Source organism: Medicago truncatula, chromosome 8 (genome assembly GCF_003473485.1).
Source record: "Medicago truncatula cultivar Jemalong A17 chromosome 8, MtrunA17r5.0-ANR, whole genome shotgun sequence".
Lineage (NCBI taxonomy): Eukaryota > Viridiplantae > Streptophyta > Magnoliopsida > Fabales > Fabaceae > Medicago > Medicago truncatula.
In genome coordinates, this window is record NC_053049.1 from 10,530,736 (window position 1) to 10,551,495 (window position 20,760).

General features: G+C 33.4%; 2 protein-coding genes across 6 annotated transcripts; one reads left to right on the top strand and one right to left on the bottom strand.

Annotated features, from left to right (window-relative positions):
• The first annotated feature begins 4,546 nt into the window (after positions 1–4,546).
• Positions 4,547–10,397, top strand: LOC25500770 (4-hydroxy-tetrahydrodipicolinate reductase 2, chloroplastic). The gene is made up of 8 exons (XM_013589256.3): positions 4,547–4,877; positions 6,512–6,749; positions 7,130–7,263; positions 7,358–7,432; positions 8,935–9,036; positions 9,251–9,360; positions 9,471–9,558; positions 10,006–10,397. The coding sequence occupies exons 1-8, from the start codon at positions 4,656–4,658 to the stop codon at positions 10,072–10,074; spliced, it is 1,038 nt and encodes a 345-aa protein (XP_013444710.1). The 5' UTR covers positions 4,547–4,655; the 3' UTR covers positions 10,075–10,397.
• Positions 10,398–12,451: 2,054 nt separating this feature from the next.
• LOC25500771 (common plant regulatory factor 1) lies at positions 12,452–17,913 on the bottom strand. 5 transcript variants are annotated; one of them, XM_013589257.3, is made up of 13 exons: positions 17,774–17,913; positions 16,553–16,668; positions 16,410–16,472; positions 15,559–15,654; positions 15,345–15,428; positions 15,040–15,081; positions 14,775–14,935; positions 14,606–14,654; positions 14,442–14,490; positions 13,917–14,137; positions 13,701–13,778; positions 13,168–13,293; positions 12,452–13,054 (listed from the first exon to the last, which is right to left on the bottom strand). In XM_013589257.3, exons 2-13 carry the CDS (start codon positions 16,613–16,615, stop codon positions 12,818–12,820), a joined length of 1,269 nt encoding a protein of 422 aa, XP_013444711.1. In that variant the 5' UTR covers positions 16,616–16,668; positions 17,774–17,913; the 3' UTR covers positions 12,452–12,817. The 5 variants fall into 5 exon arrangements, with proteins under 5 accessions (XP_013444711.1, XP_024629677.1, XP_039685165.1 ...); XM_024773909.2 differs by having other exon boundaries at positions 16,553–16,663; positions 17,774–17,911; XM_039829231.1 differs by lacking the exon at positions 17,774–17,913 and adding an exon at positions 17,095–17,114 and having other exon boundaries at positions 16,553–16,663.
• Between the last annotated feature and the right edge of the window lie 2,847 nt (positions 17,914–20,760).

The following is a 20,760-nucleotide window of genomic DNA, read 5'->3' on the forward strand; positions in this document are numbered from 1 at the left end:
CTCGGTTTGGTTTTGTTTTTAATAAATTCAACACAAACACGTAAGCAAACAAAAAATAACAATAGTCGGTCCTGTTTTTAAGGTAGAGTTTAATCTTTATACGTCAACTGTAACATTATTTATTTTACAGATTAAATAGTGCCACAATTATTCCCGGCGTGTAACATGAGCTCGGTTGATTGTGATATTGTAAAATGTATGTAGAAGATGAGTTCGAACTTCCACTTTAAAATGAATTTCTAATTATTAAACAATTTGATAAAAAAAAAACACTAACAATGTATATAAATTAAATCTTTTTAATATTGGTTTTAATTAAAAAAAATGCTATATATTTGGAAGAAAGTCTTGGTTGGACACAAACCTAACACTTTAATTTTGGGCACACACAGAAAAGCAAGAAAAAGTTAATAGAAAATAAAATTATAATATATCAAATGATTTGATTAAATACTTTTTATTTAATTTTGTTAGTTTTGTGTGAGTATATGCCCAAAATTGAGATGTTGGGTATGTGCCCAAGGAAGACTTTCTCATATATTTGGTTAGACACGTGAATAAAATATTTTATATCATGGGTGTATATAAATTAAATTCTTTAAATTTTACTTGTTAACAAGTACATACACATTCTTGTCAAAACAATTGAAGAGTATGAGAAATTTGGAAGAATGATGGTAATTGATATATTTTCTAAATTTGGAATGGAATCTGCCTCTCAATAAAAATTGGAATGGAATTTCAACACACCTAAGAGATAATTATATTTATTTATGTAGAGATTCAATGAATCAATATACATGGTGTTAACATCAATCCTCATAAGAACAAAATATAACATTGGTTTTCATCTCTTGTCATTATATTTTTTATGATAAATTTAAAATATTTTCCTCAAACGATGAATCGTTGAAGAAATTCGAGTTTAATTTTTGTTTGGAACCGGGGATTAATAAAAAAAGACATGTTTTATAATCTAATTATTGGAATACCGTAATGGTGCCACTCTTAGTCCTGCTTCATTTTTCTAGTATTGTTGAATGAAAGTAATTTGAGCTAGATTTTTCTATACTGACTATCTTAAAACTCCAAGCTGAGCTAGATTTTGAGGTGAAACTTTTCTTTCCACCTTCACATTGTGTAATTCCTCCAAGGATTTTCCTATCCTCATTGTTGACAGGAGAATAACTGAAGGTTGATGTTGTTAACAAGCTTACCAGGCTTGTTAACTTTTTATACTCAAGCGATTCGCTTGTTGAATACCACAAACCAGCAATATGTTATAGAAATTCAATGACCATATCATGCTTTTTTTTTTCTTTTTTTCTTTTTGAGCACTATACATTAGTAAAGTTACATCATCTTCTTATATATTAAAGTTAACAAGTAAGCCCTAATTTTAACCTAAACCCTATTGCATAATTTTACTGTTTTAACCCTAATGTTCACACCTAATCTCCTATTTTCATGAACAATCTTCTTATATATTAAAGTTAACATGTAAGCCCTAATTTAAACCTAAACCCTATTGCATAATTTTACTGTTTTAACCCTAATGTTCACACCTAATCTCCTATTTTCACGAACAATCCTAATGCTCTCTCCTAATCTTCTTATATATTAAAGTTAACAAGTAAGCCCTAATTTTAACCTAAACCCTATTGCATAATTTTACTGTTTTAACCCTAATGTTCACACCTAATCTCCTATTTTCATGAAAAATACTAATGCTCTCTCCTAATCTTTTTATATATTAAAGTTAACAAGTAAGCCCTAATTTTAACCTAAATCCTATTGCATAATTTTACTGTTTTAACCCTAATGTTCACACCTAATCTCCTATTTTCATGAACAATCTTCTTATATATTAAAGTTAACATGTAAGCCCTAATTTTAACCTAAACCCTATTGCATAATTTTACTATTTTAACCCTAATGTTCACACCTAATCTCCTATTTTCACGAACAATCCTAATGCTCTCTCCTAATCTTCTTATATATTAAAGTTAACAAGTAAGCCCTAATTTTAACCTAAACCCTATTGCATAATTTTACTGTTTTAACCCTAATGTTCACACCTAATCTCCTATTTTCATGAACAATCCTATTGCTCTCACCTAATCTTCTTATATATTAAAGGTAACCCGTAAGCCCTAATTTTAACCTAAATCCTATTGCATAATTTTACCGTTTTAACCCTAATGCTCACACCTAATCTTATATTTTCATGAACAACCCTAATGCTCACACCTAATCTCATATTTTCATGAGCCCTAATTTTAACCTAAACCCTGTTGCATAATTTTACCGTTTTAACCGTAATGCTCACACCTAATCTTATATTTTCATGAACAACCCTAATGCTCACACCTAATCTCATATTTTCATGAGCCCTAATTTTAACCTAAACCCTGTTGCATAATTTTACCATTTTAACCCTAATGCTCACACCTAATCTTCTATTTTCATGAACAACACTAATGCTCACACCTAATCTCCTATTTTCATGAACAAAGCAAATCGGCATCGCTTTATTTCCCCTATTTCTTCAAAACAAATCGCCCTATTTCTTCAACAAAACAAATCGCCCTATTGGAATAAAAGGGTTTTGAAAGATTATAGCAACATTTTTTTTTGTTAATATTACACTTTTCATCCAAATTAGAACTGAACTCTCTTTGTTAAATATTTACCACAAAATGCACCTGAATTTTGCAATCTATATAAACAGGTGGAAGAAACATTTCAACAAACAGTTAAAGGGTATCATTTACGGTAAAGGCCAAATATTCGATAAAAGGAAAATTATTTAAATAAAACATTTTACATGTTCAGGTTAAGAATGAACTATTTTTAGGTACATAATATAACATTAACATATAATTTTTACAAAAGAATGAAGTAACATTTTTTCAAAAAAAAAAAAGAAAAATATGAAGTAACATACCAATAATATAATATTGACATATAATTTTAACAAAAGAATGAAGTAACACACGATTGATAAAAATTAATATTTTTTTGGTGAATAAGCGTGGTGTCTGAGGTTCGAATTCCAACATCTGCATATATTTGTGACCACATATTTCATTCTCTTTGATATGCATTGAGATTTGTTTTTGTCTACTATATCTACAATGTATATGACCCGTGCGGCAGCACGGGTGGAAAGTCTAGTTTATTATATAGTGAATATCCTAATTCCTAACCAAGCTTCCTAGCTAACTATTCTAATCAGAATATTCGATAGGTAAAAAAAATGCAGGGCTGTGAAAGAATTCCCAAGTTACATCTTATATGATATAATAATCTTATGTTTTTCGATGTCTTAAAAATATTTTTGAACTAATTTTAACTAATGTTCCAACATTTTCGTATATAGCTATTGCTTATTCCTGTAAACAATTAAAACACCATCATCCAGTCCAATTTATTCATTGTCAAATACTACAAGATCATATTCTCTTTGAAAGTCTTTCTCTTGGTGAGTCTTTGTTGAATTGGTATGCTTTTATCACTTAAACAAGATAATGAGTACATGGTTGGATTAGTTAAAATGCCGAATAACAGTTTTAAGAAACTAAAATAGTATTCCTCATGGAAGAAGTATGCAGAATTATCATCTGCTGAAAGCTCTATGAACAGGAAACTAAAATTATTAGGTAGAATTTGATGCTTAATAAGTTATATGCAATTGATAATGGTAAATTATTTCAAACAGAATTGATTCCATTGGAAATCGTATAATCAGCAAGAGTATTTTCTTCGTATGCGTGTATGTATGGTGCAGAAGAGATAACAAGCAAATACCATATGCTGAATATGAGGCTAAGACAATAATGTGTGCTGAAGCTCTCTTGATAGAATATGAAAAGTGTGGGCTACTTTGCGATGCTTTATAAGGAGTATGAAACCTACCATTTGTGAGCTCTTCGGATGCTGCTTTTATCTTCTCCGATGACATACCAGTCCATCATCTTCAAAACATGAAACACAACTAAACATTAAAAACATCAAATAAAAAGTATGGCTTTCCGTAAACATACTAAAAGAACAGAGTTATTACAGGTTCCAAACAAAAAACTACTTCATTTCCCTCTCAACATCGAATTTACAGAAATAAAATAGTAACCATAAACCAGAATTCAAATTTAAATGAAGAACCTTATACAAATGAAATAATTGAAACATATAGAATTAGATGATTGGTTCCTATGAAAAAAAATTATTAGCGCCATATATTAGGTACATCTACACGTAAAATAGACACATTATATACACTACCAATTTTTTCTAATACGAGTGAAATATGCAATATGTGTTTATACTTAGAGATGAAGTGAGATATTATTTGATTTATATTTTCAAACATTTAATTAGAAAAATTAGCATGGTTTGGAAATTACAAACAACTTCTTGGTTGCCCAATATCCAAATTGAATGTATAAAAAGAGGGGTGTGTGGATAGCAAAAACAAGAGCACATAAGCTAAGCCCACTTAAATATAGGCCCAATATTCAGGTCACCGTCTTCTTCACACAACAATGGTGAACGCGAATCAAAACCCAAAACCCTGAAACGGTTCGCATAACATTGCAAATTCTCAAAACCCTAAACCCCCAAATTCATCTCAATCTCTCAAATCTTACTCTTCAATGTCAACATTAACGCTCAAAATCGCAACAAATGTGTTCCACAGACACCAAAACAACCTCTCATTCTTCTCCAATAGCACCACTACAATGAGAAATTTCCCCATTTCTCAGAAGAGCAGGTCACGTTTGATACCAACAGTTTCAATGTCAGCAGCCACAAATGTTCAAACTTTTCTTGAAAAGTCTGCACCTTCAGCTCAAAACACTGCACTTCCAATAATGGTGATTATCCATAACTTGTTTCAATGCTCAAGTTTTGTTTTTTAGTAACCCAAGTTGTGAAACGGTTTGATTTGCATTGCTCTAAGAACATTGTTTTTATAAATTCAACTAGTGATGGATAAATTTTCAATCTTGATGTTTACATAAGTTCGACTTTGGGCCGTTTGGATTGGCTTATTTTTGAGCTTATGAAAAATAGCTTATTTATTTGCATAAGCTAAAAAAATAAGTCAATCCAAACAGGTCCATAAACTGTTTATAGGTTCAGAGATAAGATATAATTTCTCAAGTAACTATATCATGTTATTTATGTCCATATATTTATACTTTCTGTAATAGCTATGCAATTCCCCATGTATTGTATATGTTTTTAACACATAATTCAGAATCTAATCCAGTGTTGTCAATAGTGAAAAATAGAGGTTTGTTCAAACTCTGCTACATTGTAGTGCTATATTTCTGTTGTTGCCGCTGTTTGACAATGTTTTGTGCCATATAGTGTATGACGAAATAATAGAGATTTGTTCGAATTCCACTATGCTATAGCGTGGATATTTGAAAAAACTGATCTAATCACTTCTGCACGTGTCATTCTTATCTTCCCTTAAGATTTTATCCACTTCATTATTTTTAAGAGGGGAATTACGTTTACCTCTCTTGAGATCTCTTTAAATCACATTGACACTCCCTCTAGTTTTGTAAGCAACACTAACCTCCCCTACTTATTATTTGATAAGACACGCGCATCCCTACCAACTTAGCGGAGTTGGTGCTCTGTTAACAAAGTAGCCATTAGTTTTCCTCTGCTTATTCATTCATAAACTGTGCGCACCATAATTTCATATTCCCCTCAACAGAATTCAAGTACTCATATGAAAGTTGGTGCTTTACTCCAATGTTTAGTAGCACCAACCAGATAAGAAATCTAGCTGTTATGTTAGTGCAATATATTTCTTCAAATTCCTGCCGCCAATACGCCATTCTTTCACATAAATGGTCATCCAATTTTAGTTGCCCCAGAGTTTGGTCCTATGAAGTTAATAGTGGGCTGTAACTTTCATCCATAATTGCTAATGGCTTGTGTGGCAATTGTATCTTGACCCGGTTAATGTTGGTTGTTACAGATAGATCTTTCATTCATTTTTGTCTAACCACCATAGATAGTCCGTGAGCAAAAGACTTGTTAGTAAAAAATTATGAGAGAATATAACAATGAGGGAGATAGATGAGAGTAACACCTCTCATCATGTTTAATGTTACAGGGAACAATTCAATTTCAGGGAAGAAGAAAGCATCTAGATCATTCATTTTTCTGGAATGCATAACAATATCACGCCGAATTTTTTTTATTTGAAATATGAAACGTTGTCCAAGCTATGTGAAAACCGGGGGAGTTGATTGTTTTTTTAAAATTAGAGGGGTGTTGAGTGTTATTATTAGAGACCTTAGGGGAGGTCAATGTAATTTTCCCTTATTTTTAATTCATTTTATCTGTTTGAATGTTCTCTCCCTTAGTTTCACGTATATCTTTATAAAATCTGTTTCATATTTATAAGTATTTCTTACACGTTGGCCTGTCTTTAGTTTTAAACACTGGCTGTGAAACACTGATGTTGTTTGTTTATTCTGTTTAGGTTAATGCATGTACTGGAAAAATGGGAAAGGCTGTCATTAATGCAGCAGAAGCTGCTGGACTGAATGTTGTTCCTGTGTCGTTTGGGTGTGAAGAAGAGTCCGGGCAGACTTTTGAGGTCTGTGGAAGGGAATTCCTCGTGCATGGTCCATCTGACAGAGAGAGTTTTCTTGAATCCGTCCTTGATAAATATCCAAATTTGATTATTGTGGACTACACAGTACCAGATGCAGTTAATGGTATGTATCATTATTTTGAAGCATTTTTTCTTATCATTGGAGAGAAGTATAAATTATTAGAACGAAATCTTGTTTTAGTATAAATTACGAAATCTTATATGTATGTGGCAGAAGAAAGCTAAAATCACATGTTTCAAATCAAGTATATTAGAACGAAAATCTGTACATTCTTTTGGAACACTACTATTTACATTTTAAGCATGAGTTGAGGATACTATATTTGATGGCAGAGAATATGTGGCTGTACCTGACCTTCACGTCTCTGGACTTTCACAATAGAATTGTTATTGGACTTTTAAATTTTATGATATGGGATTAGGATTATTTTATAAAGATTATAATGGTGTTTGTGCTATTTATTGATTCATTCCCTTTTCCAGGCAATGGTGAGTTATACAGTAAGGTCGGGGTTCCCTTTGTGATGGGGACAACCGGTGGAGATAGGGACTTGTTGTATAAGACTGTTCAAGACTCGAAGAATTATGCTGTGATTTCCCCGCAAATGGGAAAGCAGGTAAATCATTGAATACCTGGACCACTTTCCTATTTTTCACGACAATCACACTAATGTATTTTGTCATCCTTACGCTGCTATATTTTCCCTTTAGGTTGTTGCTTTTCTTGCAGCTATGGAAATTATGGCAGAGCAATTTCCTGGAGCCTTCTCTGGGTATTCCTTACAGGTATCTCTTTTGCTGTATTTACAGTTTGTGGCTGTGGGAATTCTTATATAGATCATGTCCAATGATAGGCAATTGAAATTTGAATCTCTCTTAGTGGTTTTCGGGTCACAATTTTCTTTGGTCCACTCTACCAACTATTGGGCTATACAGCGTATGGTGTATCTTCTCTTGGGCTATGCCAAGCATGTCCACAAAACCGCATAAGGACGAGACTCTAAAATATTTTCTACAATTATTTCATTCCTTATTTTTTGTCATAACATTCTTACTGAAACTAAAAGATTAAATGACATGATAATTTTACTCAAATTGGTAGCAGCCTGACCAACACGGTAAATTGAATCATGGAATTATGGAGAAAAATCAACAGAAACACAGATGAATAAATGGGAAATGGGTGTATTATTAATGATAAAGGAAATAGTAGAAGAGGCTACTCTTAGAGCAAAGCTCCAGCTCAGAGAAAATATTTATTCTCTGGCCTTAACATAATCCCATCATACCCTCTCTCCTATGAATCTCCTTATACACTAAGAGGATATTCCACTATCTGGCCACCTCACTAGTCTTCTTAGGCTTTTTTTGGGAGTTTGGAGGGGGTGGGAAATATAAGGGGAAATGAAGAAATCTTTTACATTTTTTGAAAGTGTTTTTTTAGAAAATGATAAATTAATGCTTGTGGTTAATATTTTTCTAATCTTAAGAATATTATAACAACATAGATTAAATTTTGAAGAATTCATACAAACACTTCATCACAAATAGACAGATTGATCAAATAATATATGAACAATTTTAAATTGCTAGAAACTTGAATTGACTGCTGGGCAAGCATGGTTGTCAAACTCAAGTTAACTCATAGCATTCAGATACCAAAATTAGTTAACTCGCCTATAAAACCATGCGTGAGTACTTGCACCGAGTCATGCATTTGAGGACTATTGCTCGAGTCTATAATGAATCTGGTCTGGTCTGGTCTGCATACACTCAGTTAAATTCACTGATTGCTTGCGATAATATTGAAATTTTGTTGTTGTGGTTTGCTTTATGCGCATGGTCTGGCCTAGTCTGGTGTGCAACCTTTTGTTTGAGTAAGTCTGGCCTAGTCTGGTGTGCAATTGTGTTTAAGTAAATCGAATGGTACTGGCATGTCTTGTTTTAGAGAGTACTTTCCTGTGGAGTGCAGGTTGTAATTTGAAAGAAAAATTGTGGTTACGCTTAAATTAGTTACATACTTATTGCCAGACCAAAAGTATTGTAAAAGATTCATCTCTTTACACAAGATAGTATTGCATACTCTATGTTGCTTAGTCTGTGATTAGTATATTTTTATCCGGTTTCAGAGGGTAAATCTTGCTTGTATATATGCATAGTTAAAATGTTTCATGTTGGTAAAAATAACATTAGGTTTCATAAGTTCTTCAGTTTATTGGATCTCATCCTTTATTAAAGCTTCAGTTTGATGCAATATTAAAATCTGATGCATTTTTCCAAGATTGTAGGTATTAGAGTCTCATCAAGCAAGCAAAGTTGATGCATCTGGAACTGCCAAGGCTGTGATATCTTGCTTCAATAAACTTGGGGCTTCTTTCGATATGGACCAGGTGTGTTAGGTCACATCGCATGGTTCATTTTGTACAACTCTGCATCACATTTTTATCGACTGTTGCTAATCCCATTTTTCTGAGTAATGTGCATGATTTCATGTTGGCTGGCTCACAAACCGCACTGAAAAATTAGCATACTTATTAGTCTTTGTATTAAAAGAACCATAAGTTCTTACTGGATTTCCCCCTTTTTTCCAATGAATTTTGTTAGATACAATTGATCAGAGACCCCAGACAACAAGTCGAAATGGTGGGAGTCCCAGAGGAGCATTTGGCGGGTCACGCATTTCATATGTATCATTTGACATCACCAGATGAAACGTAGGAATTAACATTTTCATATTCTGCTCTTGTTCCTTTTGTTTTTGACATACTCCTTGTTACTTACTATTTTTTTTTTATTGTGTTGTTTCTTTTTAAAATTGTTGCAGAGTTTCGTTTGAATTTCAACATAATGTGTGTGGTAGATCAATATACGCTGAGGGTACTGTTGACGCTGTACTATTTCTTGCTAAGAAGGTGCATATTCTTCCATTAAGCTTACTTCTCTTGTCATCTAATTTATTAATCTTTATCTACATGATTAGAGTGATGTGCAACATCCAACTAGTTGTAATATTTCAACAAGTAGTGCATTTCTCACATATATTATAGGAATTGAATTTATATACAATGATTTTGTAAAACTTTTTTACACATGCATCCAATCATACCATTCAATGATTTCATTTTGTTACATTTGTTTGTAAATTATCTCCACAAATATCTACAAAGTGAAAAATGTTATTTGGATGCAAGTGTAATAAAGTTTTACACTTTTGGTACGTAGCAGTTAATCTCTTCCTATAATTATAATGCTATCAAGAAGATCACATTTTAGTATGTTGTGTTGTTTAGCATGAAATGCACAACTGCAATCATTCACCTTATACTGTTTCTGATTCAAAAATTATTTGATGCATGCAGATTGAAGCAAAGGATCCCAAGAGAATATACAATATGATTGATGTCTTGCGAGAGGGAAGTATGAGATAAACATTTCTATATGGAATTTGATGCAAGATGTCACCTGTTGAAGTTGCTTAACGAAATTTGGCTTTCTAATAAAGCAATTTTCACCTTCTGTCCATTTTTCGTGTCTATTTATTTGAGGAAAGTTTAGTGACAGGACCATACTATGTGCCATTGTGAGTCATCCAAAACTGAGTGTTTTTGTATCAATTTTAGTTTCCCATTACTTTTATGTATCAGGCAACCTCAAAAACAATTTTGATTCATCTATCTTTTTCAATTATTCACCAAAAAGAGAATTAAATCACCCTAGTCAACTTAACTAATCTATTGATGTGTTTGGATAAGTTACGCCATTGAGTATTTATTTAATGAGCCATTTTAGATAATTGGTTTGAATGTTAGTAATTTTTTTGTTGCTAATTATTGAATGTTAGTAATTCATTAGTTGTATCGGAGGTTGTTAAAAATTGCGGTATAATTTGTGTACTAATGTACATTCATGTATTTTCCCTTTAAACAAAAGAATGTACGTTCACTTATTTTAACAAATTCAAATAAATAATGAAAAGTCCTTACAACTCAACACAGATTGTAAAAGATTACAAGAGCATTTTGATATGTTAGGAAGCAAATTATGCAATTTTCCATTTTTCAGCACTTAGTGTGTGTATATTGTATAAGTTTCGCCGCTAGGTTCTTCGGAAGAAAAAAAAATTAATGTACAAACCATTCAAGTTTATTTAAATTAGTCTTTTCACTAAAAACTGCAACAGCTATGTTTGTAAGAATTAGGGCTGGACAAAAAAGCTCCGCTCGACCCAATCCGCCCGGTCCGAAATACCCGTTGATGTGCGGGTCGGATGAAACGGGTTGGACGGTTTATACGGATGAACAAACTCGGTTAATCAAGGCTTGTAACAGTCGGTTGCGGGTGGAATACTTGAATCCTTCGGAAACCGAACCCGTCCGTTTATTATTACTCCATATGTATGATATAATTTCACGTGGCTTACTTAACATGTACCGAGAGCTTTGACTGCCAACTGCCAAGTCCAATCAAATAAAAGTTGTACACAGTTTGTCAGCTTATCACCTAAACAAGTGGACACAACATTTAATTTGTTTATTTTGAGAGATTCCATGGTTCTTTACTCCAAGTTTTCCAACATTACCCTTCTTCTCTTCTCTTCATTTCCTCATAATCTATCTTAGTAAAATTGACACAACATTACCCTTCTCACTTCACCATCATCCATTGACTACTATCCTTCTCACTCTTCATCCTATCTCTGATTCTCTTCTATGCACAACATCCTCTGCACAAACCGCCACTTAATCTCAATCTGAAATTGTCCATTTTTGAAAACCCAATCTAACACTCTCAATCTCTCCTCTTGATCTTCCTTTCATCACTCTCAGCGTCTCATCTTTTTTAACAAGCGCTTCTCCTCTATCATAATACAACCGTTGCACACGATTACAAAAAAAAAAAAGACAGTGTTTGTTCTATATTTTAATGCATTGAAAGTTGTTGTGAACTTGTGATGTTCTTTTGAATATTCAAATATATCGTTGTTGATGATTCTTTTCTTTTTTTTTAACTTGCAAGTTCTATGTTTTTAATGATTCAAACCGATTGAATCCAGCCATGTAAACCGACCCCGTTCAAACCGAAACCGACGTAACCGTGAACACAACCGGACGGAGATGGCCTGGCTTTTTCCAACCGTGGACTTCCTCGGATTGAAATTTTTCACCCGAGATTCGACCCTATCCGACCGATGTCCAGCCCTAGTAAGAATGGTGGGTGGTATTGACGTTTAAAGTTTTTTTTTTTTAAAATAATTGTCATATTTGTTTACGCTAAACCAACGGTTGCAAATTACAATAACATGATTCAAGAACAATCTGAAGACGGGAGCTAATAGCTTGGCTTAATTTAACTTGAAATCTGGATAAAATAATAAACAAGAACAAAAAATAATGCCATGTAAGCGATGCAATCATCCATTTCTTTTTCCACCTTCCAAGCTTCTCGAATATGAAGGGTTTTTAAGATTGTAATGTTGTAGGTCGCGCGAAAAGCAATTATGTCATGACCCTTTATAAGAAACAGGTTCATAGCACTTACCAAACTAAACCAATGAATATTAAATTCGATGTGAAATAACTCGACGTATTTTAAAAAATCAATTTTTTTCACAAATATAGTAAAAAAGTGAGGGAGCAGTATTTAACACCACCATTAGAGACCCTACATTGTTTCAGTTTTCAAAATCTAATCCAATTATGGATGGTACAAAATCTAATCCGCTTTGTTATAGTGCAGTTACGCTGTGGCTGCTATTTGACAACATTGCCACAAACATCAAACATAAGGATTGCTTGCACAATTATACAAATCAAACTAAAAAAAGTCATAATACCTTTTCTCAGATACCAAGGTTCACACCAATAGTTAATACAAAACCAAATCATATATCGATTCCAATCACAACCCTTTCTAAAGTCTATAAACTAAATCTCCTAATTCTCTTCAATGTACAAACTTTTAAAGCTTTCATCCATTCCCCTATCAAATCTAAACAGAAAACATAGTTTTATGTCCTAAAAAACTGAAAAGTAATAAATTAGTTTTGGCATTGATGGATTAAGATCCTAAAATTCAATTGATCCTTCCATTTGAAAACTGTTAGCAGTAATTTTGGACTTGTAATAAAATGCCAAAACTACATAATCAACAAACCAGTGCAAATACTGGTTTTCAACTAGCGGCCACAGCATTAGCTCTAGGATTTGTGTCGAGTAGTTGACGCAGCTTTGCACCAGAATTGGGTTTGTTCTCACAGAAACCATTTTCTTCCTCTGCAGCTCTATCATCAGAATTGGAATCATTAACTCTTGACAGTAAGTTTTCTGTACTTACAGGTGTAGCCCTCTTGTCCATGCCGTTCAAAATTATCTCTTCTGTTTGTCCCAGTTGAGTGTTTTCCAGCTTTTCCTGAAGTCAAAATTATTAACGGTGTTGATGTGTCAATGTCGTATCCAGTGTCCGTGTCCATGTTTTGTAGCCTATGAAATGCCAATATATAAATAATTTTATGTATGCATTACCTTTAATGTAGCATTTTCAATCTTCAGCTTCGCCGAATTTTCAGCCAATTCATTCATTTCTGATTTCAGCGCCAAATTCTCAGCAGTCAACGCATCGACTCTTCGTGCCAATTCTTCAGCCTCAGCCTGTATAGAGGAGATAAGAACGTTTGTCATGAACTTTCCTTTTGTGAGAACATTTACTTTCAAGGGCTACATGTACATGCATCAAGACCGTGTTTGGATAAACAATTTAATTGAGCGTTGTAGCATAAGCGTTTATCATATAAGTGTTTATGTATAAACTACTATAGCAAAAGATAAATTCAAGTCAAATTGTTTCCATTTTCTATAAGTTTTTTTCATAAACTATCCTGGTGAGCTTATGGTCATGCCATAAGCTGTTTCTGTATGCTCTTCCGAACAGTCTCACATGTGTTTATGTTAGTTGATAAGCTCAAATAAGCCAATCCAAACAAACCCATAAAAACACGTGACAATTAAAAAAACACGGACACGTGAAACAAAAATTGCAAATTTGCAACAAATCATACCTGCTTCCTAAGCCTGGATCTTCTAGCAGATTCACGATTTGATTGTTTCCTCCTCTCACGTTTCAGCTCACGCTCATTCTAAGGAATTCAAACCAAGAATTACTTTAGTGTCAGTAAAAGATGAGGATGCTTCATTATTGTTGTGTGATTCAAAAGAATCTCTAATGTACTAGATGTGAGAAATGAACCATTAGTAGAACTAAAATCTTACAGTACCTGCATCCAAGCTTCAGGAGGCAAAACTCCACAAGGTTGTGGAGCACTGGTGGAAATAGGTGAAGGGTTCCTCAGTTCCAGTGATGTGGTCATACCTGAAGAAAGTACAGGTCCAACCATATTTTCTGCAGCACTGCTTGTGATAACTGACACTGTCTTTTTGGAAGCAGCAGTCTCTTTGGAAACTTGACTATCTGGCATCTCAGTTTTCCCTTCTCCATCTGTTCAAGTAATTAATACATTAAGTTACTAGTAGATAACGTTTTATCGATAAATGCATCCATATGAAACCAAAAAAATTGAATGTAATTAACTCTCAAATGAGGTGCCAGTCTTGGTATCAAATGATTCAAATTAATCAGAAATTTAAAAGCATGGTAATTTCACCTTATAATGCATTAACAATTGGATAGTATTTATTTATCAAGATCATACTCAATGAATTGTTGACACATGGTTACAGTCATGACATGACACCAGAAGTATATTTGTAATCTAGAACAACTATTATTGTTTATCACATACCAGTGGTTGTTGGTGTCCCATCCCGGCTTCTTTTCCTTGTTCCATTGGTCTGTGCATAACATTGGCAAACATTTTCATGCTTCAATTTTCGGGGTCATTATAAATAAGACAGACTATTAGTGTACACAACCAGGAACAAATTATAATAGCCAGAAATTTCTCACCCCTGTAGTGTTGCCATCGCTTCCATCGCTGGAACCCTCAGTATCCACACTGTTGATATATCATCATAAAATTATTCAATTATCCACACGAACCTAAGAGTAACAAACTCGTAGAGCAAGGAAACATAGGGAGTGCAGTTAATTCTGGTAATCATCCTATAGAACAAACCTCCGTGATAGCCGGTTTTCAGCTCCACGCTCAGCACTTTCAGCATTGCCATTGCCTATTGACATTGCAAGCCCGTCAAATCCTTTCAATTTTTTCATTAAACCCTGATCAGTGTTTCCAGATGATTTGGTCGGTGTCTCTATGCTTGTAGGAGTCCCAGCCTGCATAGTTTCCCCCAGGTCAAATCCATCATAATTTATAGTATTCAGTGGATCTAAAGATTCAGAATTTTGAAGTGATCTCAGAAAAAAAAATCAAAACTTACAGCAGGTGAAGATGAAATTCCTTGACCATTTGAATTTGACCCCTGTATTTTACCAATATAATTCATAAGTACATAGATAAACATTCAACCACAAAAGTTTGGTACATTAAGTACATCAAAGAAAGAAGAAGTTAATTAGTAATAACAGTAAAAATTCACCAGTATAAAAACAACCTTTGATGGTCCATATTCATAAATTAAAGTGCAACTTAAATCAACTAATTCACAATAGTCTAAACAAAAATAAACATAAATTTCAGCGTGTGAGAGAAGCATAAGCCAATATTGCGAGAATGTAAACTTACGATGGCAACGGCAGGATGAGTATAAACCCCTCCATGTGAATAAAATGGTGGTGCATATGGCGGCCCATATGGATGCATCATAGGCTGAAAGAAACAATAAGTTGGCAAATTATTCATCCCTTCGAGCAAGAATGTACACAAGGACAGCAACACAGAGAAATAGACACAGAAATATCAATGGTATAACAAAATAAATGAACCTATGGAGCACTACCTGTGGTGGTCCCCACATGTATGGGTGAGGAGCATGACCAGGAGCAGCAGCCGAGTTGAAATATGGAGGAATGTTGACTCTTTGCCCATAATATGCCTGAAGATATAGCAGAAACTTTAAATCACCAAAAGTAGTTTTTAATGGGCAATTCTTTTCAAAAGTGAAAGCAATCTGGGACCAATGTAAATCCCATCATAGATATCATAGTCCGTTCCTCGCAGATTATCAAATCCAGTTGCAAGTTGCGACACTATGCTGAATTTGAGAGCCAATCAAAATGGGGGAAAAAAAATACATGGGCAATATATTTCAAATAAGATAGCTGAAGTTTTCATGAAAATATGTAGGAGCAGATTACTGACATTGAAGCACGGAATAAACAGAGACGATGAAGACAACTCCACATTCGTTTATAAATATCAATATGTAGGTCATAAAAGTCTTCAAAAGAGTAAAGTAACTAGAATGGAAATCAACAAAGTCGGCCACACCTTTAAACTACTAAACTTTTTCAAGATTAATTTTGATACGCTGACAGTGTAAGAATTTTTACAATGTTAACCAACCACAAACCATCATTTGTGCAACTTTTACGATCGATGATTAAAGTCAATTTTTTTTAATGATCTGATGGTTATGATTGATTGCCAGTGTAAAAATAAATTTACATTCTCCGTGTATGTCAATTAATCCTACTTTTTATGGAAATATTATTATTATTATTTTTATATTATACTATATACTTCAATTACTAAAGTTTCAAAGCAATTACGCTGAAGTGAAGATAGCTAAACGGATAACAAAAACGAAAATTCCATGTATAAAGTAAATGAAAGCAAAAGGTTGGTAACCTGCATGGCAGCCCAATCAGGATAGACATGCATGTTCGATGGGTTGGCTTGATCGGTCTGATCCTGTTATCAACAAGGAAGTAATAATAGTATTTAGCCGCATGCATTATAAAATGTTTAACATGTACATACACTATGCTTACAGTTGCTACAGGTGAAGAAGGTCTTTCAGTCTTAATGGATTTCCCATCCTCACTGTTTCCCATGAGATAAGCACCAAGATTGAGTCAAATACTTCCTGAGAAATTATTCGACTGCGCTAAACAAAAGGCATGTAAACAGTCATCAGCTATCAAACGAGAAAGATAACCACAAAGCAAACAATAAAAAATCAGCATAAAGGAAGAACAATTCAAACATTTAAAATCTACAAAGCAGTGACACAAATATGGACTCGTAAACACCAATAATAATTTGATAAGATAGAAGTGATTGTATGTAATTACATGTGTCAGTATCAAGTATCAGACATCAACACACATCAGACATTTGGGTACTCATATAGTATTAGACAATTAACTTCTGCTAATTAATGACTAGCTAGCATGCTGTTAATGACTAACATATAGTATTAGACAATTAACTTCTGCTAATTGACACTGACCTAGTAAGCTACTATAGAGAAAATTCAACAAATACATTAGATTTTCTTGCTAAGGACAACAGATAAAATCAAATCAAAGACCTTAATTAGTCAATCAATAACTGAACCGTATAGAGAGTCAAATATGTCTTTTTGCTGCCCCACAAACAAGTCACGTACAATAAGATAACAATCACAAACTGACACACCTTATCATAATTAACATGACAAAAAAGCCCTTCAACTTTTTTTGCAAAAAAACAACTTTTCCCGATCCAAAATACCCTTTATTAATTTTCATCTATTTCACATAGCAAAACTAAAATTCACAAAAATTATCAAATCAACGTAAAAAAACTGAATATAAACAAATTAAGCACATAAGTTCAAAGATTTTAACACACATAACACAAGATCCAGGTTACAGAAAATTCACTCTACCCTTCAATTTTCAGTGTTTTAACGAACAAAAAACAAATCAAACTAAACCTGATAATTTCTTTTATGGTACATAGATTTCTTCAATTATTTTTTCTTAATAAATAAAGTTGAATAAACCTAAAATAAAAATCAAATTTTTCTCATGTTAAAATAAAAATTGAAAGAACAAAACAACGTTGGTAAAAAACAAAAACAGCGAAATTCAACGTACCTGAAAGATACACAACAACAACAACAACAGCAAAAAAAACGTGAACAAAATAAAAAACCCACTTCGAAGAAAATAAGGAACATAAAAAAAACACAGCAATCCTCGGAGCAACAAAATTATTACCCTTACCTTAAACGAACGAAAATGGTAAAAAAATCTCTTTCTCTCACTAGTTTCTCTCTCTTGAAAAAAACGAGGGAAAGGGGTTTGCTTTGAGAAAAGGAGAGAGGTGGAAGAAAAGAGAGAGAGAATGCGAATTCCACGTCACCACATGCACGTGTCGTTTGAGGAGGTGGCGTATTTGTACACCGTATATACGGTTTGTTTTGGTGAGGTGGCCATTTGTTTATTTGAATTGATTAGAACCGTACATGTGGTGAGTGATTGGGAGGTTCAACCTAGCTAAGTAAGCACTCCTCATGTGGTGCACTTACGTGTCCATAAGATTTAATGTATTTTTTACATAAGATTTTTTTTTATTCATCGTATTAAAATCTTTGATAGAAATCTTATATTTTGTTTGCTAAAAGAAAAATATCTAATAATTTATAGCTTAACTCCCTTTCAAACCAAAAAAAATAGAGGTAAAAGATTGCAAGATGATCTTCGACGGAGATTCGTGGCCATACTTTGGAGTTTATGGAAGCATCGTAATCTCAAACTCATGCAAAATGAAAATGAGTTTTGTGTTCACGTTGTTGATCGAGCATGACACCTCATAAAGGGTTGGGTGACGCTCCTTCGAGTAATTCTCATGTACCACAAGGTTTGGTTTGAAGCCAATACGAATTTCAAATAACAACATATACAACTAAGTGGCAGAAGTCGCGATCATGTATATTCAAATTTAATATTGATGCTGCTTTCTCGTCCCTATGAAATTGTACCTGCATCATAATTTGTTTACGTGATGAAGAACATCCTTATGTGCTTACCCAAATTGTGATTTTTTCCAACAAAGTACTCAGTTGATGTGGGTGAAGATCTGAGCTTGTTCTATGCGTTACAATGGTTGGCATTAATGCAGTTCGATAGTGTGGATTTTATGACTGACTCAAAGGTAACAACTGATGAATTTGATAAAAGAAAAATATAACTTAACTCCATTTAAAAAAAACGAAAATGAGTTTTGTGTTCACGTTGTTGATCGAGCACAACACCTAGTAGAGGGTTGGGTGGTGGTGCACATTCCTTTGAGTAATTCTCTTGTACCACAAGATTTGGTTTCCAGCCAACAGGACTGCGTAGATTCGAATGTAATATTGATGCTGCTTTCTCATCCCTATGGAATCGTATCAGCGTCGAAATATGTTTAAGTGATGAAGAAGGTGTTTATGTGCTTTCCCAAACTGAGAGTTTTCCAACAAAGTACTCAGATGATGTGGGTGAAGTTATGGGGTTGTTCCATGCACTACAACGGTCGGCATAATGCAGTTTGATAGTGTGGATTTTGTGACTGACTCAAAGGTAACAACCGAAGCTTTCAACTCCTCTAAGATTGATGTTACGGAGTGTGGTCACATCATTAAAGCATTAACCTATTTTCCACACTTTTTACAATCTCTAGGATGAAGTTTAGTCAGCGACAAGCAAATGTGACAACTCACGTTCTTGTAGCAAAACCATGTTATTATCTAGTCTCATGGTTTATTTTGATGTAACGATTGTATTACCTCTATTATTAACAATGAAATGTTATAAGCATTTTTAAAAAAAAATAAAAAAAAATTATAGGTGTTATACTAACCGAAGGAATTTGTAGTGTTTTATAAAAGATATATGAAACTTATGTAACAATAAATATAAAATGACATAAAAATATACGTTTAATTTTTTTAAGTGAGATAACTGAGATAAAGTTGAAAGAAAAAATGATAAATTTTTTTAGGAAAAAAACGACATAAGCATGCTTGATACAATCCAAAAACTAAACAAACAACACCCAAAATACAGTACAAGATAGAATAATAGTCTAAAATACTCAAAATAAACCCCGAACATGAAACAAAACCGTCAAGCCCTCCACTATAACCAAACAAGTTACAAGACAACGAGAGACCAAAGCATGATTTTGAATGCTCAACACCAACCATTGATCAAACTGAACATGCACAACAAACAACTTGGAGTTGAAGCAAAACTTCACAAAAAGAAAATGAATATACTGATACTCTGGAAATTAACCACCACCGTTATCTAGATATACGAGGTAAGAAAATACCTACGAATTTCTTAGGATCTCGGTCCATGTCACCAACAACTAACATAACGAAAAAAAGGAGAGAAAGCATTTTCTTATGCCGCAACAAACAATGTAGATTTCATCGGTTTAGGCATTTTTTTTTTTTAACTGAAAACCAATCCAAATCAAGTCGTTACACCCTTAGTTGTTGATATTGTTCCTCATACGATTTTGTGTAGTATGTTATAAGATATTCCAATTTTCTTGAGGTAACTAAATTTGAGATAGAAGGGGGTGCATATCGAGTTCAATGAGGTCCATGTAAGTAGGAAAAACTTGATAACAATCCAAAATATGGTTATACTTTAAGGCGGTGGAGCGCGTCAAACGCTCTATTTACTTATGAGGTAGGAGTGAGGTAGTTTATGAAATGTAGTAAAAGGTTGTTACCCTGAGTTGCACATTGTTCTGGAATGCTATTTCTCTTGAGGTGGTGCAAGAGGTTGCACCATGTTATGAGACGACGTGGTTAGCTTCGATGGACTAGAACATGACTCGTTTATTGGGTTTTCACTTTTGCATTCATAAGATTGATTTTCAGTTTATTTCGAATTGAGCGATTAATTCAAGACTAAACTAAACTATTCATAGATTTTGTTTGGTTGTTGGGGATCAATATGTCACTTTTTAATATTGCTAGGACCAAATTGTCCCTTTTATTATTTTTATGGACCTAATTGCCCATTTTAAAATGATATCATCATAAAAAAAATCCAATATTTTATTGATGATTTAGGAAAAAGACTATTTTTTTTTTGTTACATGGAAAAATAATACTTTATCGCAGTTTTTTTTTTGGAACTAATTTGTCTCAATTTAATCTTTTGAATGCATAAAAGGAAAAAGGTTTAAATATGTCATTGATCCCTGCACT

Coding starts and splice junctions, on each gene's coding strand:
- LOC25500770 (XM_013589256.3), top strand. CDS start 4,656: ATGTCAACATTAACGCTCAAAATCGCAACAAATGTGTTCCACAGACAC. Junction 7,433..8,934: donor TCTCTGGGTATTCCTTACAG/GTATCTCTTTTG, acceptor CCAAGATTGTAG/GTATTAGAGTCTCATCAAGC. Junction 9,559..10,005: donor TACTATTTCTTGCTAAGAAG/GTGCATATTCTT, acceptor TGATGCATGCAG/ATTGAAGCAAAGGATCCCAA.
- LOC25500771 (XM_013589257.3), bottom strand. CDS start 16,615: ATGGGAAACAGTGAGGATGGGAAATCCATTAAGACTGAAAGACCTTCT. Junction 15,655..16,409: donor CTGATTGGGCTGCCATGCAG/GTTACCAACCTT, acceptor CTATATCTTCAG/GCATATTATGGGCAAAGAGT. Junction 14,138..14,441: donor TGGGACACCAACAACCACTG/GTATGTGATAAA, acceptor TTACTTGAACAG/ATGGAGAAGGGAAAACTGAG.